Source organism: Oryx dammah, unplaced genomic scaffold, assembly GCF_014754425.2.
Source record: "Oryx dammah isolate SB20612 unplaced genomic scaffold, SCBI_Odam_1.1 HiC_scaffold_20, whole genome shotgun sequence".
NCBI classification, from domain to species: Eukaryota; Metazoa; Chordata; class Mammalia; order Artiodactyla; family Bovidae; genus Oryx; species Oryx dammah.
The window spans coordinates 62,677,960-62,694,378 of NW_024070204.1; the positions used below are offsets into that span (position 1 = coordinate 62,677,960).

General features: G+C 33.5%; 1 protein-coding gene across 1 annotated transcript in view; it reads left to right on the top strand.

The window, feature by feature from the left end:
• Positions 1 to 16,419, top strand: part of FCHO2 (FCH and mu domain containing endocytic adaptor 2) — a 118,294-nt gene that overhangs the window by 64,846 nt on the left and 37,029 nt on the right. Inside the window, exons 9-13 of the mRNA XM_040262705.1 lie at positions 629 to 673; positions 2,945 to 3,017; positions 6,165 to 6,189; positions 14,023 to 14,080; positions 14,360 to 14,535. Of these exons, the coding sequence (XP_040118639.1) occupies positions 629 to 673; positions 2,945 to 3,017; positions 6,165 to 6,189; positions 14,023 to 14,080; positions 14,360 to 14,535 (377 nt within the window). The remainder of the gene's footprint in view (positions 1 to 628; positions 674 to 2,944; positions 3,018 to 6,164; positions 6,190 to 14,022; positions 14,081 to 14,359; positions 14,536 to 16,419) is intronic.

Genomic DNA, 16,419 nt, shown 5'->3' on the forward strand with positions numbered 1-16,419 from the left:
GGTGTATGTGTATCACTTTCTCACATGAAAGCTCTTCCCACTGCCTGCAAACTAGAGTTTAAATTCTTTGACCTGTTATATGGATAGATCTGAGTTTTGACTTCAGCATCACCTCTTAGCTAGTATGTAATTAATTCACTTACTTATTTAGCAGATATTCATGGAAGACATTATTTGCTAGGGCACAGTGGTGAACTGAACAAGCAAGGTCCCAGGCTTCCATTCTAGGCGTGTTTGCTGTCTTGGCCCCTTGGTCTTAACACCAGCGCAACCAAGGATTCAGCAACTGCCTCTTACAGTTGTTTTCTCTCAACTATACATACAACAGGCTCCCAACTACATGTTAGATCTCTTTGCTCCAAGTTTGTGTGGCATCATATATAAAGCGTTTGCAGTAAATTGTGGTCATAATAATGGGCCAATCACAGTTTTTTTTTTTTTTCAGTAACACTGAACATGCTTGCTATTTGATTTTTAAATTATTGCTGATATTTTAATTAACATCAGGTCACTCTGAAACATTTCAGAATCATTAAAAAAATGTAATGGGATCCCATCTGATTGTTTTCTGTCACTTTTTTTTTTTTTTAACCCGTACTTGTCCATGTAATAACATTTTTCTTTTTAGGCCTTATTGAATTTGAAGAATGTGACCCTGCTAGTGCGGTTGAAGGTAAGTTGACTAGTTGTAATGTGTGGCAGCTAGCTGGTAGCTTCTGTTTACTGAATAGAGAGGCTGCTGCCCATTGGTGTTAGCATGTCTAGGGAGTGATGTAAAAAATCTGAATGTGGTTTAAAGGCTTGCTGTATTAATGTTTGCTTTATAAATAATAAGTTTGCCCAAAGGATACTAATGTGTTAGAATATATATTTTTTAAAAGATTAAATATAACATGTATTTGTTTTTAGATATACATTGAGAATGTTTTCTCCATTGAGTCCTTCTTTAAACATTCTAATGTTATATATAAGAAACATCACTACATATTGATGTATACTGCTTATTCTACAATGGGTAGTACTTCAGTAATTAATAAGGTTATGCATTAATGCTAATGTGACTGTCATTCAAAATAGGTGATGATTTGAATTGGAGAAAGGGTCCACAACACTTCCCATTTAAATTTATGTTTTTTATAGTATGAAGCCCAAGAGATATCTGCAGTTTTTGTTGTGGGTTTGTGTGTGTGTGTGTGTGTTGTGTTTTATATATCTCACTTTGTGAGCTGGTAGAAATAATTTGAAAGCAGTCTTTGATTTTTTCCAAGACCTGTGTAAGAGTTTAGAGAAACGGTTTGCTATTGTGTGTAAGGTTATTAATTCAGCAGTCAAGGAGCTCCAGGGCCTAGACTTTTTATAGCTGCCGTCTATGGGGTCGCACAGAGTCGGACACGACTGACACGACTTAGCAGCAGCAGCTGTTTGATTAAGAGCAGTAATTATTTCAAGTTCTCTGTAATCTTTAAAGATTCCTCAAAAGCTGAAAAGAATTTAAAGAGTTCTTTAAAATGTTTATAATAAATAATACCTACTCTGAGGAAAAAAATTATTTTAAAAATATTGTAATATGCTATACAAATATATGGTTCAGGGAATTAGTTTTACATGAAAGCAAGTACATTATTCTAAGACATTTGGATTATTATCCTGATTGTAGTTATAACTAGCTGTATAACAGTTACAAAAACTTAGTTACCTAATGCTTTTGAGTTTCCTCATCTACAAGGTGTGAAGTTAGCTTAAAGTGAAGAGAAGTCGCTCAGTCGTGTCTGACTCTTTGCAACCCCATGGACTGTAGCCCACCAGGCTCCTAGGTCCATGGGATTTTCCAGGCATAAATACTGGAGTGGGTTGCCATTTCCTTCTCCAGGGGATCTTTCTGACCCAGGGATCGAACCCAGGTCTCCCGCATTGTAGGCAGACACTTTACTGTCCCAAGCTACCAGGGAACCAGAAGTTAGCTTGGGTACTCAAACCAGTCAGTCCTAAAGGAAATTAACCATGAATATTCATCGGAAGAACTGATGCAGAAATTGAAGCTCAACACTTTTTCCATCTGATCCAAAGAGTTAACTCATTGGAAAAGAGCCTGAAGCCGAGAAAGATTGAAGGTGAAAGGAGAAGAGGGCAGCAGAGGATGAGGTGTTTAGATAGCATCACTGACTCAGTAGACATGAATTTGAGCAAACTCCAGGAAATAGTGGAGGACAGGGAAGCCTGGTGTGCTGCAGTCCATGGGGTCACAAAGAGTCAAATATGACTTAGCAACTGAACAACAGCAGCTAAGCTTTAAGTGCTGAATTCTATTAACAATTGATAGCATTACTGACCTTTTTAAAAAATAATTTGTCATGCAAGAAGAGAAAGAACTGCCTTATTTGGCAAAACAGAAATGATATTTTTCTTCATTTATGGTTGGATCCACTTATAACATTGTTTTTATTAGAGATAACACATGTACAAAAGAATGCCATATTATAAATATCTGTCATACTGTTAATGGACCTGTTGTCATCTATTTATTTAAAACAACACATTTATATTTTGTGACCTTTTATACAGAGAACGTGATCTGACCTGCATTTATAACCAAATACTCTTATAATGAATGATGTACTTTCTTTGAAGTCTTAAGAGATCTGCAAATGCTTACTTTGCCTGAGGTAATTTAGAGGAGGAGAGAATGTCATCGCTCAAGTGATTGTTCTATGTATAACCTTTTGGTGAATAACAGGCTATATTATATTAACATAAGAAAAATTTAAACAGATTATGACCCTGCTTTAAATTTTAGGGCTTAGTAATTGATGCTTGTATTTCTTTCATCCAAATTTAGTATCAACATTTATGAGCAAATCATGTGTCAGGATACAAGATGCATTCATAAATTTAATATGTTTATCAGGAAGAGTCATGTTCTATAACAATATATGTTTATTTTAAGGTATAAAACCAAGGAAAAGAAAGACTTTTGGTTTACCAGGAATAATTAAAAAGGAAAAGGATGCAGAGTCTGTGTAAGTATACTGTATTGTCAAAATTCTTTCCATTTTTAGAAATAATATTTTATAAATAGTCTTATAACAATAAAACTATTATGAATTTGAAAAGAAAAAATTATTTTGGAAATAACTCAAAAGTATATATGGCTAAGGTGTGAAAAATACAGACTTTTCTAAGAACATTTGCCAACCCCTCTAGTTTTAATTAAAAATGTTAACCTTTTATTTTAAAATTTCAAGACAAAAGCTTTAGTATTTTTAAATTGAAACTTCAAAGATGCCTTTATTTTATAAAATGATACATGCATATTAAAAAAAAATGAAAAGTACAGTGAAAACTAAAAATTGTTCTAAGTCTTAATAACCTAAAAGCAGCTCCATGGTCAACAATTTGATGAAAATCTTTCAAGACAACTCTAAGCATATAGGAACTTAGTGATACACGTATACATAAATGGAAAATGTTAAATGGAGGAGAAAAAAGCCATAGCACATTTTAAACATTTATATTAATTGATATGTTTTAGATGGAAGATGGAGTATAAACTTCTTTTACCTTTTTTAAAAAAATAAATTGGTATACAGAGAAATACAGTTATCATATGAGAAATTAAAATATTATTAACTAACTCAAATTTTGTACCTTGGCTACACTGTAGAACTACCTAAGAAATTAAATGTATCTATGCCAGCCTCTGCTTCAGACCAATTAAATGAGATTCTTTGGGTGTGAGGCCCCAGAAGTTTTTGTGTTGTCTTAATATACAACGGGGGTTGAGAGTCATTAAACTATGATTAACCAGAGACAAATTGGAATTAAAGGAACTTTTCTTTGCTTGATTATTCAACTGATTTAGACTGCAGAGACACTAATGCAAAATCTCAAGTGATTTGTTGATCCAGTAACACTGAATGAAAATTTGTTTAAAATCCCTACTACTACTCTAGCATAATCAGTAAAACTCTCCCAAGAATTAACATTTTGATGGACAGTCATACTTTCTATATAAGAGAACAATTTGTGCTTTGGGTATTCTTGTCTCCTCCCTGGTTATATGCTTATCTGAGTTTCTAACATTCCAAATGTCTGTTTCTTTCCTCCTCCCTAGTGGTATTTTGGTTTAACAAATTAAGACTATTTGCAAAGTGACTTATGCCTTTAGTTACTGTCTCTTCTGCAGATGTCTTTTGAACTTTGTGAAGGGGGTATTTTGCTAAGGGATGGAACCTAATCTCTTTTATAACATTGGAATTGAAGTCTTAACAGTTGATTTGTAAGTAAATTTTTAAAATGTAGCCAGTTTGTCTGTTAGTGACTGTATTATAAATAGTTAATATGTTCATATAATTGACAGCTTTCACAGCTGTTCATTTAGGGAGCTCTAATATTTTTGTGTATTTCATGTTTTTAAAATAGTTTTTCATGATCAGTAATTTCCCAATATGATCATTAGGCCACTTGGATATTGGAATATATTAATCAATAAAAATACTAAGTCAGAAAACTAACGCTTAAATCATTGCATCACTATCGCCATCTGTCAACACTGCTTGGCAGGAAAAATGTTAGAGTTCACTTTGCTTGAAATGCCCGAGGCTCTTGGCGTGCTTCTTCTCATAGCCTGAAGGCTTTTGAAATGCCAGCAATTGTGTACGAGGGGTCCTGCTCAGAGCTTTGTCTTCCTGGGGCTTCATCTTCAGGTCTCACACTGCATGCTGTGAAGGCAAACAGATAAGTGCTTTACCACAAAGACAGAGAATTCTGGCTTAAAGATAGAGAATAAATGGTTTGGAACTTTTACATTTACATTTATATTTCAACTTTATCTTTTAAAAAAAGAAGTAGAAATGTTCTAACATCTTAAGTGATTTGATTCTGTACAGGGATTGAATTGATCGTTATAGTAGCTTTTCTGGTCATTTCCTCAGAGTATACATAGGTTTGTTTGATAACAATATTCCTTATAATCTACCAATAATAAGGAAGCCCTTTTTCAGCATTTACAATTTTAAGTAAATATGAAGGCCTGTGGGATTTGCATTTACCCTCGGTGCTCCCTTTTGAGTTAAGAGCAGGATAGTCATCTCCCTCTTTTTATCATTCTTTTAGTGTACTCTATCTTATCTTTATTTAAGAAAGTTCTTATGGATTTTTCTGGTTTGTGCTTGGTCTTTGAATTGATACAGATTACCTGTTTATCTTATATTTTAATTTTTTTAAAAATTTTGTTCATTTAGCTCTTAAGGTGTACCTAATGTCTGCATTTTCAGATGGTTATTAAAGTGGCAGAATCTGATATGATATTCAACTAAGTCTATCAAGCCAAAAACTATACCTAATCCACTGCCTTTTAAATAGACACTCTAATTTCTGTTTGTGAATTTGTTTTAGAATATATATGTATAAATTCTTCTAACCTTATTCTAATGACTTCAATGCCTTTAATTTTATATATTTAGGGCTTTATTTGTTTAGTTGAGAACGTTGGTGTCTTTTGTTTCAGATTTAAAATAATAGTTTTCACTAGGTTATATCCAGATTTATATTTGCTTATCAGTTAAATGATAAAATATCAGTGCTCAATTGCATATTACATTAGACTAGAAACTATTCTAACTGGAAGTCTAGCTGCTCATTTAACATATTTGGAGAAAAGTGGTTTCACTTCTATATATTCTGCCTTATGGAAGTACTTCAAAGGGAATAAGTTAAAATTTTTTTTATTTAAAAATGTTACTGTTATTTAGCAATAAATGTAAATACAGGCTTTTTAAAAGCCAGACTTTCTTCTTTAAGGGAGTTTTTTGTTTGCTTTTGTTCTTTTTTTATCTTTTTCTACTTGAAGAATTAAAAGCCACTAGAAATCCTTGACAGCTTCGTTGATATGACTCATGTGCCAATTCATGGAAAAGAAGTAATTTTGAAAGTTTTAAAAATATTTGTAAGCTGTTTGTTTTATTTTGTCTTGTATAATAAGTAAAGGGGAATGTCTGAATTTTAAAATCATTTGGTATATTTTAATATTCATGATTTGATTTCTCTAAATACTTTAATGGGGTTTAAATGAAAGTTATGTTTAAATCCCAAAGCAAACACTTTCAAACAGTATATTTACGAGATCTAATAGTTGCATATTTATAATGTTTTGTTTGTTTTAATAGGGAATGCCCTGATGCAGATTCACTTGTAAGTAGATTTTACTTTGGTACAAACAATTTAGCTATTTTCTTTAGGAATGCCGAGCATATTTGGGTTGAGTTTGTTTGCAGATCTTTCCAAGAAAAATACTAGCCATATTATTAGAGATTCACTATTGAAATTATTTTACAGATGTATTTTTGGTTTTACATTGCCAGATGCTTTCCTTTAATAAATAGAAGGTATTTCTAACTACTTTTGAAAAGTGGACATTTACTTTTAAAATTGGAGTAGAGCCATAATATATTGCTTTTTCTTGGGAAATGTCAGATATCAAATCTGCCTGTTTTATTTTAAAATGTGCTGTTACTAATTGATTCTTACATCTGTTAAAATACTGCTATATCTGTTCATGTATTTGAGGTTTGTTTAGGAGACTATCATTTTAGAAAAAGTAGCAACAACCATGGTTAGGACTTTTGTGTGCTCTTGAGTTTGTGTTTTAATGAAAATTTGTATGTATTTCTTATTTAAATCTATTTCTTCATGTATAATTAAAGAAGACATCAAATGGAGCTCCCTGTGGTTACAGTGAGAGAATAGATTTACCAAATGATGTTAAGTAATGGGTAGACAGACATGGTCAGGTCTGTCATTAGGATTGGTCATTAGACACTGGTCATGTTGCTAAGTGTAGTAGAGTTAAGCTTTCTCCTTTATTGTTCTTGCTTGCATAACTTGTTTCTTTTGACTCCAAAACATTATGGTCTTTTTCAGCATATTGGTGTACCAACATAAAGAACTTCATATTTTGTAAAACATTGTGGTTTATTTTAATTAAGATAAAACTAGTATTTTTGTTGCATGTTTCAGGTTTAAGATAAGAAAACTATTGTTTGTTAATAAAATTATAGTGAAAATAAATTGACTTCTGATGAGCTCTAGGCCCCAAATTATTGATGTGTGTGGAGTTGTAACATTTACTTTCCACTTGCCTGTTTTGATACCCTTAGTTTACTAATTAATAAAAAAGTCAACAGATGTGTTTGGCATTTACTGTAGTGCTCATCATGCATTTTATTTCTGAATGATTTATAGCATTTATTTGATGACTGCAACATTGAATAAAATTTTTAATACTTTGTTTTATTTTATATACACACTCCTATAAATAAAATATTTAAAATTTTCTTAGTTCATTGATACTTTTCTGTAATGATCAATATTTAATAGTTTTGAACTTTAGCCAGTACTTATCTGGAATTAGAAAGGGGCTTTAAAAGAGGACACGAAATTCTACTGCTCTGTAAGAAATGATTGATCAATTTGATGGTACAGAAATGAAAATCATAAAATTAGAAAAAATAGGCCATAGAAAGATTTGAATCACTAAAGATATAGTTGGGCAGAGTGTATTTGCAAGATGTTTAACAAGGGGCTAATTATTTTCCTTTGCAAAGTTTCTATACAAGTAAGTTTAATAAAAGATAAGCAAGTATCCCAGTAGGAAAAGGGCATTAGGATAAAAACAGGCAATTTTCATAAGAATAAATAAAAGGTTGTGGTGAATAATTATGCTGCTGCTACTGCTGCTAAGTCACTTCAGTCGTCTCTGACTGTGCAACCCCATAGACCGCAGCCCACCAGGCTCCCCCATCCCTGGGATTCTCTAGGCAAGAATACTGGAGTGGGTTGCCATTTCCTTCTCCCATAAGTAATGTTATTCAAAATAGTAGTCTTCTTCTGATGCAAATTAAAAGGAAATTTCTATATTCACCATTCATACTGGCAAAGGTTTTGATACACGTGTACTGTTGTTAGGACTAAACTGGTGTAATCTGTCTTGTGCATAGTTTGGCAGTATCTCTCCAAATAAGAAATGTGTATTCTTTTTGACTTTGCAGTCCTGCTGCTAGAGCTTTACTGTTATTGTTACAGTCTCAGGCATTGTGTGTATGTGCATGTGTGTATTGATATATACACATCTATATATATATTCTTCCATCAAGACATATGCTTATATAGATAGAGAGGGAGAAAAGGTAGATAGAGACATGTTTATTTCAACACTGTTGATATTAGCAAAAAATTGGAAGCACTAAAGAAAGCATCAATTAAAATGGAGATTGGTTAAATAAATTATTAAACATTCACTTGAAGAAATAGTTACAGAGCTAGGTGGCTCTGTGTCTGTTCATATGGGAAGACCTATGTGGTCTTTAATTGCTTTTTAAAATATATACATGTGTGTATGATATGTATCCTCTTTTTTAAAAAGAATGAGTTACAAGACGTTGAATTTTGGTTACCTTTGAAGAGAAGGATTGCAGTGGTGATGAGCAGAGAAAGGAGGCTTTCATTTTCTGTTGTTTCCTTTTGTTTATGGCCTTTGATTTAGGGCTTCCCTGGTGGCTCAGTCAGTGAAGAGTCTGCCTGCAGTGCAGGAGACCCAGGTTTAATCCGTGGGTCAGGAAGATCCCCTGGAGAAGGAAATGACAACCCACTCCACTCTTCTTGCTTGGAAAATTCCATGAACAGAGGAGCCTGGCGGGCTACAGTCCATGAAGTTGCAAGAGTCGAATACGACTTAGTGACTAAACCACCATGATTTATTTATAGCCTCAGTTCAGTTCAGTCACTCAGTCATGTCCGATTCTTTGTGACCCCCATGGGCTGCAGCATACCAGGCTTCCCTGTCCATCACCAACTCCCGTAGTTTACCCAAACTCATGTCCGTTGAGTCAGTGATGCCATCCAACCATCTCATCCCCTCTTGTCCCTTTCTCCTCCTTCCTTCAGTCTTTCCCAGCATCAGGGTCTTTTCCAATGAGTCAGTTCTTCGGATTGGGTGGCCAAAGTATTGGAGTTTCAGCTTCAACATCAGTCCTTCCAGGGAATATTCAGGACTGATTTCCTTTAGGATGGACTGGTTGGATCTCCTTGCAGTCCAAGGGACTCTCAAGAGTCTTCTCCAACACCACAGTTCAAAAGCATCAATTCTTCAGCGCTCAGCTTTCTTTATAGTCCAACTCTCACATCCATATGTGACTACTGGAATTTCCATAGCCTTGACTAGATAGACCTTTGTTGGTAAAGTAATGTTTCTGCTTTTTAATATGCTGTCTAGGTTGGTCATAACTTTGCTTCCAAGGAGTAAGCGTCTTTTAATTTCATGGCTGCAGTCACCATCTGCAGTGATTTTGGAGCCCCCCAAAATAAAGTCTGCCACTGTTTCCACTGTTTCTCCATCTATTTGCCATGAAGCGATGGGACCGGATGCCATGATCTTCGTTTTCTGAATGTTGAGCTTTAAGCCAACTTTTTCGCTCTCCTCTTTCACTTTCATCAAGAGGCTCCTTAGTTCTTCTTCACTTTCTGCCATAAGGGTGGTGTCATCTGCATATCTGAGGTTATGATATTTTTCCCAGCAATCTTGATTCCAGCTTGTGCTTCATCCAGCCCAGTGTTTCTTATGATGTACTCTGCATATAAGTTAAATAAGCAGGTTGACAGTATACAGCCTTGACGTACTCCTTTTCCTATTTGGAAACAGTCTGTTGTTCTATGTCTAGTTCCAACTATTGCTTCCTGACCTGCATACAGATATCTCAAGAGGCAATTATGGCCTATTTGTCACCTTTTTGTTTATGGCTAGTCTTAATATAACTTAAATGTCAGTAGGCTACTTTGGTAGGGAAATATCCATCATTTTCTATTCCTTTTTAAAAAGATCTATGTATGTAATTTAAAAAAATTATTTTGAGATACAGATCTTTTGAAAGTTGACGAATGAAATGTAAATGCTCTCTTCTTTTAGTTTTAGCCAATTTCCCGTCTCCAGAGAGATTGAGAAATATACCATTGACTTGTAATATTTAAAAAAAAATTACTACCACCACTATCTGCCAACTTCCTTTAAGGTTGTTGACTAAAGTTACCTGCTCATTTCTTTTTCTTGTACTGCTTTTGACTTAATACTTTCCTCTAGCAGTATGGGGCCCTAATATAGAAACCATGGATTCAATGGACAAAGGTATAAACAGGTAATGTGTAAGTTTTTATTAATATCATGAATAGTTCTAGCATTGAAAACCTGATACAGTAAAAATTACTGCTATTTTTTTAAAAAACACATACCAAGAAAACATTTTATTTTGGAATAATTGTCAATTTACAGATCATTACAAAGACAATACAGAGCAGTGTCATATGCCTTTCATCTTGCCTTTCCTGATGGTAACATCTTGCAAAACTTTGGTACAGTAACATATATAACTAGAATATTGACACTAATACAGTCAAAACAGAACATTGCTATTAAACAAGGATCTTTTTTTTCCCCTCACCTATTTAACCCTGTCCCAATGCCCAGATCCCTGGAATTTACTGATGTGTTTATTACCTCTATATTTTTACCTTTTCCAGAATGTCATATAAATGGGATCCTATAAGATATAACTTTTTCAGACTGGATTCTTTTGCCCCAGGAATATTAGATATGCATTTAAGATTTATTCATATTGTTTCATGACTCCATATTTCATTCCTTTTTTTGGCACTGAAGAGTGTATCATATATACATACACTGAAGAGTGTTTAGATGTCCCACAGTTTACTTATTTACCTGTTGAAGGATATTTTGCTTGCTGCTTCTTTTAGGTGTTTATGAATAAAGCAGCTTAATCACATTTGTGTGCAAGTCTTTGTGGGGAAATAGCTTTAATATCAAGTGGGTAAATACCCAGGAGTGTGATTGCTGGATTTCTGGGAGGATCTTTCATTTTAATTGCCCTTTTTCTGTCACTTTTGTTCTGATACTACCCTTTCCCCCAACCACCTCTGGCAACTACTAATCTTTTCTCTATTCCTATAAACTTGTTATTTCAGTAATGTTATTTAAGTGGAATTGTATTGTATGTAACCTTTTCAGATTGACTTTTTTTCACTCAGCACCCTTTTCTGAAGATTATTGCAGATTGTTGCATGTATAAATAGTTCATTCCTTTTTATTGCTGAATAGTATTCCACAATGGAGGTGTACCAAAGTCTGTTCACTTTGGGATATTTAGTTGTTTCCAATTTTTGACTATTAGAAATGCTACTTTGAACAATTGTATACAGTCTTTGTGTACATAATGTTCTCTTTTGACACTGGTAATTTTCCTGAAGTCTATTTTATTAGTCTATCTAATAGTGAAATAGTCACTGTCATTTTTATTTTTTAAACTAATATTTCCTGGTATATATATGTTTTCATTTTCCTTTCAACCTACCTATTTTTGTTTGTTTGAAGTGAGTTTCTTATGGGTAGCATATAGGTCATGTTTTTTTAATTCATTCTGTCCGTCTGTCTTTTGATATATACGTGTATATTATGTTAAATATTTAATGTAATTGTTGACATGTTGGGATTTGTCTGCCATTTAATTTTTTGTTTTTGTTCTTCTCTGTCTTTGAATTTTGTTTTCTTTTTCTTACTTTTCTGTGGGTTATTTGAACCTTTTGTTTTTAGAATTTCACTTGGATTTATAGGTTTTTTTTTTTAAGCATATCACTTTGTATATCATTTTAGATGGTTACTGTGGGCCACTCTCCAGTGCCTTCAGATGGTGGTTTTTGTTTATTTTGACCAGAGTTTATTGATGTAATCTGCAGGAGGTTGATTCAAAGCAGTTTATTTGGTCTTATAGAAAACAGCTCTGTATTATTTTAAATTAGTACATTGTATAGTATAGTGTATTATAAACAAATTTTAAAATAGTGTCAGTAGCCGATCCCTCATAGGACCTCTAGGAGATTAAATATCTGCTATATTTCTAGGGTATCAAGAATACAAATAAAGTGTTTTGAGGAAAACTTTTTTATTCTGAATTTTAATGAATCCACATTTGGCAAGGTTTCTTTAAAGTAAAGTATTATTTGCATTTTAAATATTATTTGCACATTAGCAAGCAACATACAGAACTCAAAGAAAGTGCTCTACTTCTGGGGTCATAACTACATCGCTTGTCATCTTTTTGTCTATGGAATCTGCTCTTTACCTTATATTAGATATTTCACTTCTAAACTTTAATCCAGTCTGTTAACTCACTGCGAGCTACATTAGAATCTAACAGGCACAGCACAAGGTTTATACAGTTATAACTTGGAAGCTGTAACTGGGTAAACCTTGTGCTATGCCTCTTAGATTAGCAGTCCTTCATGTTTCTCTTGCTGAGCTTCAACAAGTGATTGGAGGAAGAATGGGAAGCTTTACCAGTAAAAATAATACAAGCTGTCCTCTGCGTGCGTGCTCAGTCGTATCTGACTGTGTCTTTACCAGTAAAAATGATACAGGCTGTCCTCTGTGTGTGTGCTCAGTCGTATCCAACTGTGTGACCCCATGGACTGTAGCCCATCAGGCTCCTCTGTCCATGGAATTTTCCAAGCAAGAATACTCATGTGGGTTGCCATTTCCTACTCCAGGGGATCTTCCCGACCCAGGGATCGGACTTTCATCTCCTGCATTAGCAGGCAGATTCTTTATCACTACACCACCTGGGAAGCCCATTGGCTGTCCAGTTACATACAACTGGTAAACCCTAGGTTTTCTTGGCAGTCCTTTTTTCCTCCCTATTTTAAAAAACTTTTTATTTGGAAATACAGTCTAACCTCAAAAAAAAAAAAAAATACAAGAGTAAACTAGTACAAAGAACACTTGTATGCCTTTAACTTTTTACTACATTTACATATGTGCATGTGTTTATAATATTTTTTCAGATCCATTTGAGCATACATTTTATATTCTTTTGCCTAACTGCAAAAGCATTTTTAGAGAAATGACCCTTTTGTATCCCTTCTGCTTCATTGCCCTTCCTTCTTAGGAACCAGCTTTATTTTATTTATCTTTTCAGTATTTTTTTTAATAAAGATAAACAGATATCTATATGTTAAATTTTAAATTTCCCCATCTTTCTTACTTAAAAGGTAGTATACTATATATGTTCTCTTGTACTTGGTTTTTTTCAGTTAGCAGTATTTCCTGGAGGTCTCTACATATCAGTTCATAAAAACTTTTCAGATCTTTTTTGTTTTTAAATACCTGCATAGTACTTCATTTTGTGTATACACCTATAATTTATTCACTATACTTGGACATGTTGTGCTTTCCAAAATTTTGAGTTACAAATAACCCTATTGCATATGTATTTTTAAATTCTTGGGGGGCATATCTTCAAATAAATTCCTAGAAAAGGAACTCTTGGGCAGAAGAATGAGCATGTAAATATTTTTGTTAGATACTGCTATTTTTCTCTCTGTATGAATTGTACTATTTTGTATTTATACCAGCACAGTATAAGAGTACATTTCTTCACAGCTTTGCCAACAGAGTATATTTTCAAACTTGAATTTTCATCCAGTCTCATGGGTAAAAGATGGTATTTTAGTATAGTTTAAATTTTCTTGGTAGTCTTTTATTTGTTTTTTAATTTTGATATGTATTTCCATGTACTCAAGCTGTCAGTCCTCTGATTTTACCTTCTCTCTTCCCTGATACACACAACCCCATGCTTTTATTTCTTCATTTTGAAGATTTGGGTGAAAATTTGGTTGTTCACAGAACTGCTGGCATGCCTAGTGGAACACCTGTTCTCTTCCTTTCAGTGTTTATCCTGTTTGTTTTGCAGTGCTTTTCTCTTTTAGACATCTTAAGTATGGAGTATCATTTGAAGCTAACTAAAAAGACATAATTTCCCATAGTGTTAATAATTTTGTTAATCTATTGATATTTGATAAATTATAGTAAAATCCCTCAGTAATAGTTAAATTAAGGCTGTTTTGATAAATTTGAATGTTTTTGCAGTTGGAGCCATTGTTAAAGCTTTTTTCTTTTCCCCATAGAACATTCCTGATGTGGATGAAGAAGGCTATAGTATAAAACCAGAAGCAAATCAGAATGATATCCTTTTACCATCTGGGTATTCTTGTGGATTGTGTTGGCATATATAAGTAGACAGTTATAACAAAATAACCTATTGTTTAATAAAGACGTTAATTTTTAATTAATTGTAATAAAATGTGCCTCTTTGTTCTTTATTTGATATGTTATGAATAAGTTAGTAGTTAAAGTTCTGGTAAAATCCATCTTTTAAAGTTTTTTGTTCCTTTCTATCAATGTGTGAAAAACTGGTTGTGCACTAAGATAATCTAAAAACTCAATTCTTTAACCAGTACTCACATACCAAAGAGAACCATTTCTACTCATCTAGTGATTCTGATTCTGAAGATGAAGAACCAAAGAAGTATCGGATAGAAATCAAACCTGTGCATCCAAACAACTCACATCACACAATGGCTTCCTTGGATGAATTAAAAGTATCTATAGGAAATATAACACTCTCCCCAGCAGTATCTGTAAGTAAGAAAATAAGCAAGTTTCCACTTGTATATAGAAGCCTTTGGTATTTGTTTAGTAGCTCATCTACCTGCATCTGGATAGTTTTAGGACTAACAAAAATTAAAAATCACTTAGTGAAAGAAAGTGAAGTCGCTCAGTCATGTCCGACTCTTTGCGACCCCATGGACTGTAGCCTACCAGGCTTCTCTTCTCCTTCCATGGGATTTTCCAGGCAAGAGTACCGGAGTGGGTTGCCATTGCCTTCTCCAGGGGATCTTCCCAACCCAGGGATCAAACCTGGGTCTTCTGCACTGCAGGCAGCTGCTTTACCCTCAAAATCACTTAGTAAATTTAAGCATGTTGGATGAGGAAATAATTTATGATTTTTTCAGCTTTATTGAGTATACAGTTAATAATCTTTATGCAGGCGAATGAGTTTGTGAGTTTGGCTTAGCTTTGCTTCCTTTTGAATGTGTTTTAACTGAAAGCATGGAAAATCTACTATTTTTGCTGTTGATGTATTTTATAAATACTGCTATATGTCTCAGGCAGAATTTTGTAAACTACAGTGTTAACCTTTTCCTCATCTGATGTTAAAGTCTTTCATCCATTTTTTTTTTGTAAGCTTTATTGTAAAAGGGAATTCCATTAAAATGAAATTATGATTAAATTATATCTTCTTTTTTTTCCTGTCACTGTAATTAATGGTTGTTTTCCATAATTTTCATACTGGAAAAGGCACAGATAAGAATTCTTAGTTGATAGTGATTAATTCCTCAATTCTGAGATACTAAACTTGATAGCTTCTGAGGCAGAAAACCAATCACCATAATGGATTTTTCTAATGATGTCATACTTTCAAATTCAGAAATGTTAAACTGTGGGGAATAAAAGCATGTCTTAGAATATCAAGTTAGTTATCTGTACATACTTATTGTAGTTGATATTAAACCTATTGTTCTTGATAATGGATAATAAAAATTCTCACCATTTTGTATTATTACTTAATTGCAGATTTTAAGTAGTTTATATGTATTTATTGGAAAAAGTGTTTTTCTCCAGTGTCATCAGTTCAGCTCAGTTTAGTCATTCAGTCATGTCCAACTCTTTGCGACCCCATGGACTGCAGTACGCCAGGCTTCCCTGTCCATCACCAGCTCCTGGAGCTTGCTCTAACTCATGTCCATTGAGTCAGTGATGCCATCCAACCATCTCATCCTCTGTCGTCTCCTTCTCCCACCTTCAGTCATTCCCAGCATCAAGGTCTTTTCCAGTGATTCATTTCTTCGAATCAGGTGGTCAAAATATTGGAGTTTCAGCTTCAGCAATCAGTTCTTCCAATGAATATTCAGGACTGATTTCCTTTACATTTTTAGAATTTGAGAACTGTTTTTTCCACCAAAAAGATATTTCTGAAATGAGGTTTTATTCTACCATTGTTATTAATGCCATGGTTAAATCATGGTGCATATATATATGAAGTAGGAAGTTGTAAAGCCATTAAAAAAGTTTTATTGTGTAAGAGCACAACTAATTTAAAATTTATATGTAAATAAATAAAAAACCTAGAGAAAATATTAATCATCTTTGGGTAGGGAGATAATTGATTGCTTTGTGCTCTTTTTTTTTTTAAAAGGAATGTATTGATTTCATATTCAGAAAATAAATAATAATCAGAAAAGTTAATTGTTAATATCAGGTTTGAAAAAAGGATCTTGAGAGTATATTTTGTTGCCTGGTTTGCTTATCCAGTTTAAGTTGTTTTTTCCTCCAACAGTATATGTCTTTTAAGGTGTGTATATATATATATATGTATATATATATATATATATTAGATACAATTAAGAAGGGAATAGACAAATTGTTAGAGCAGAGAAATATATTTCAAACTCTGAAATGAG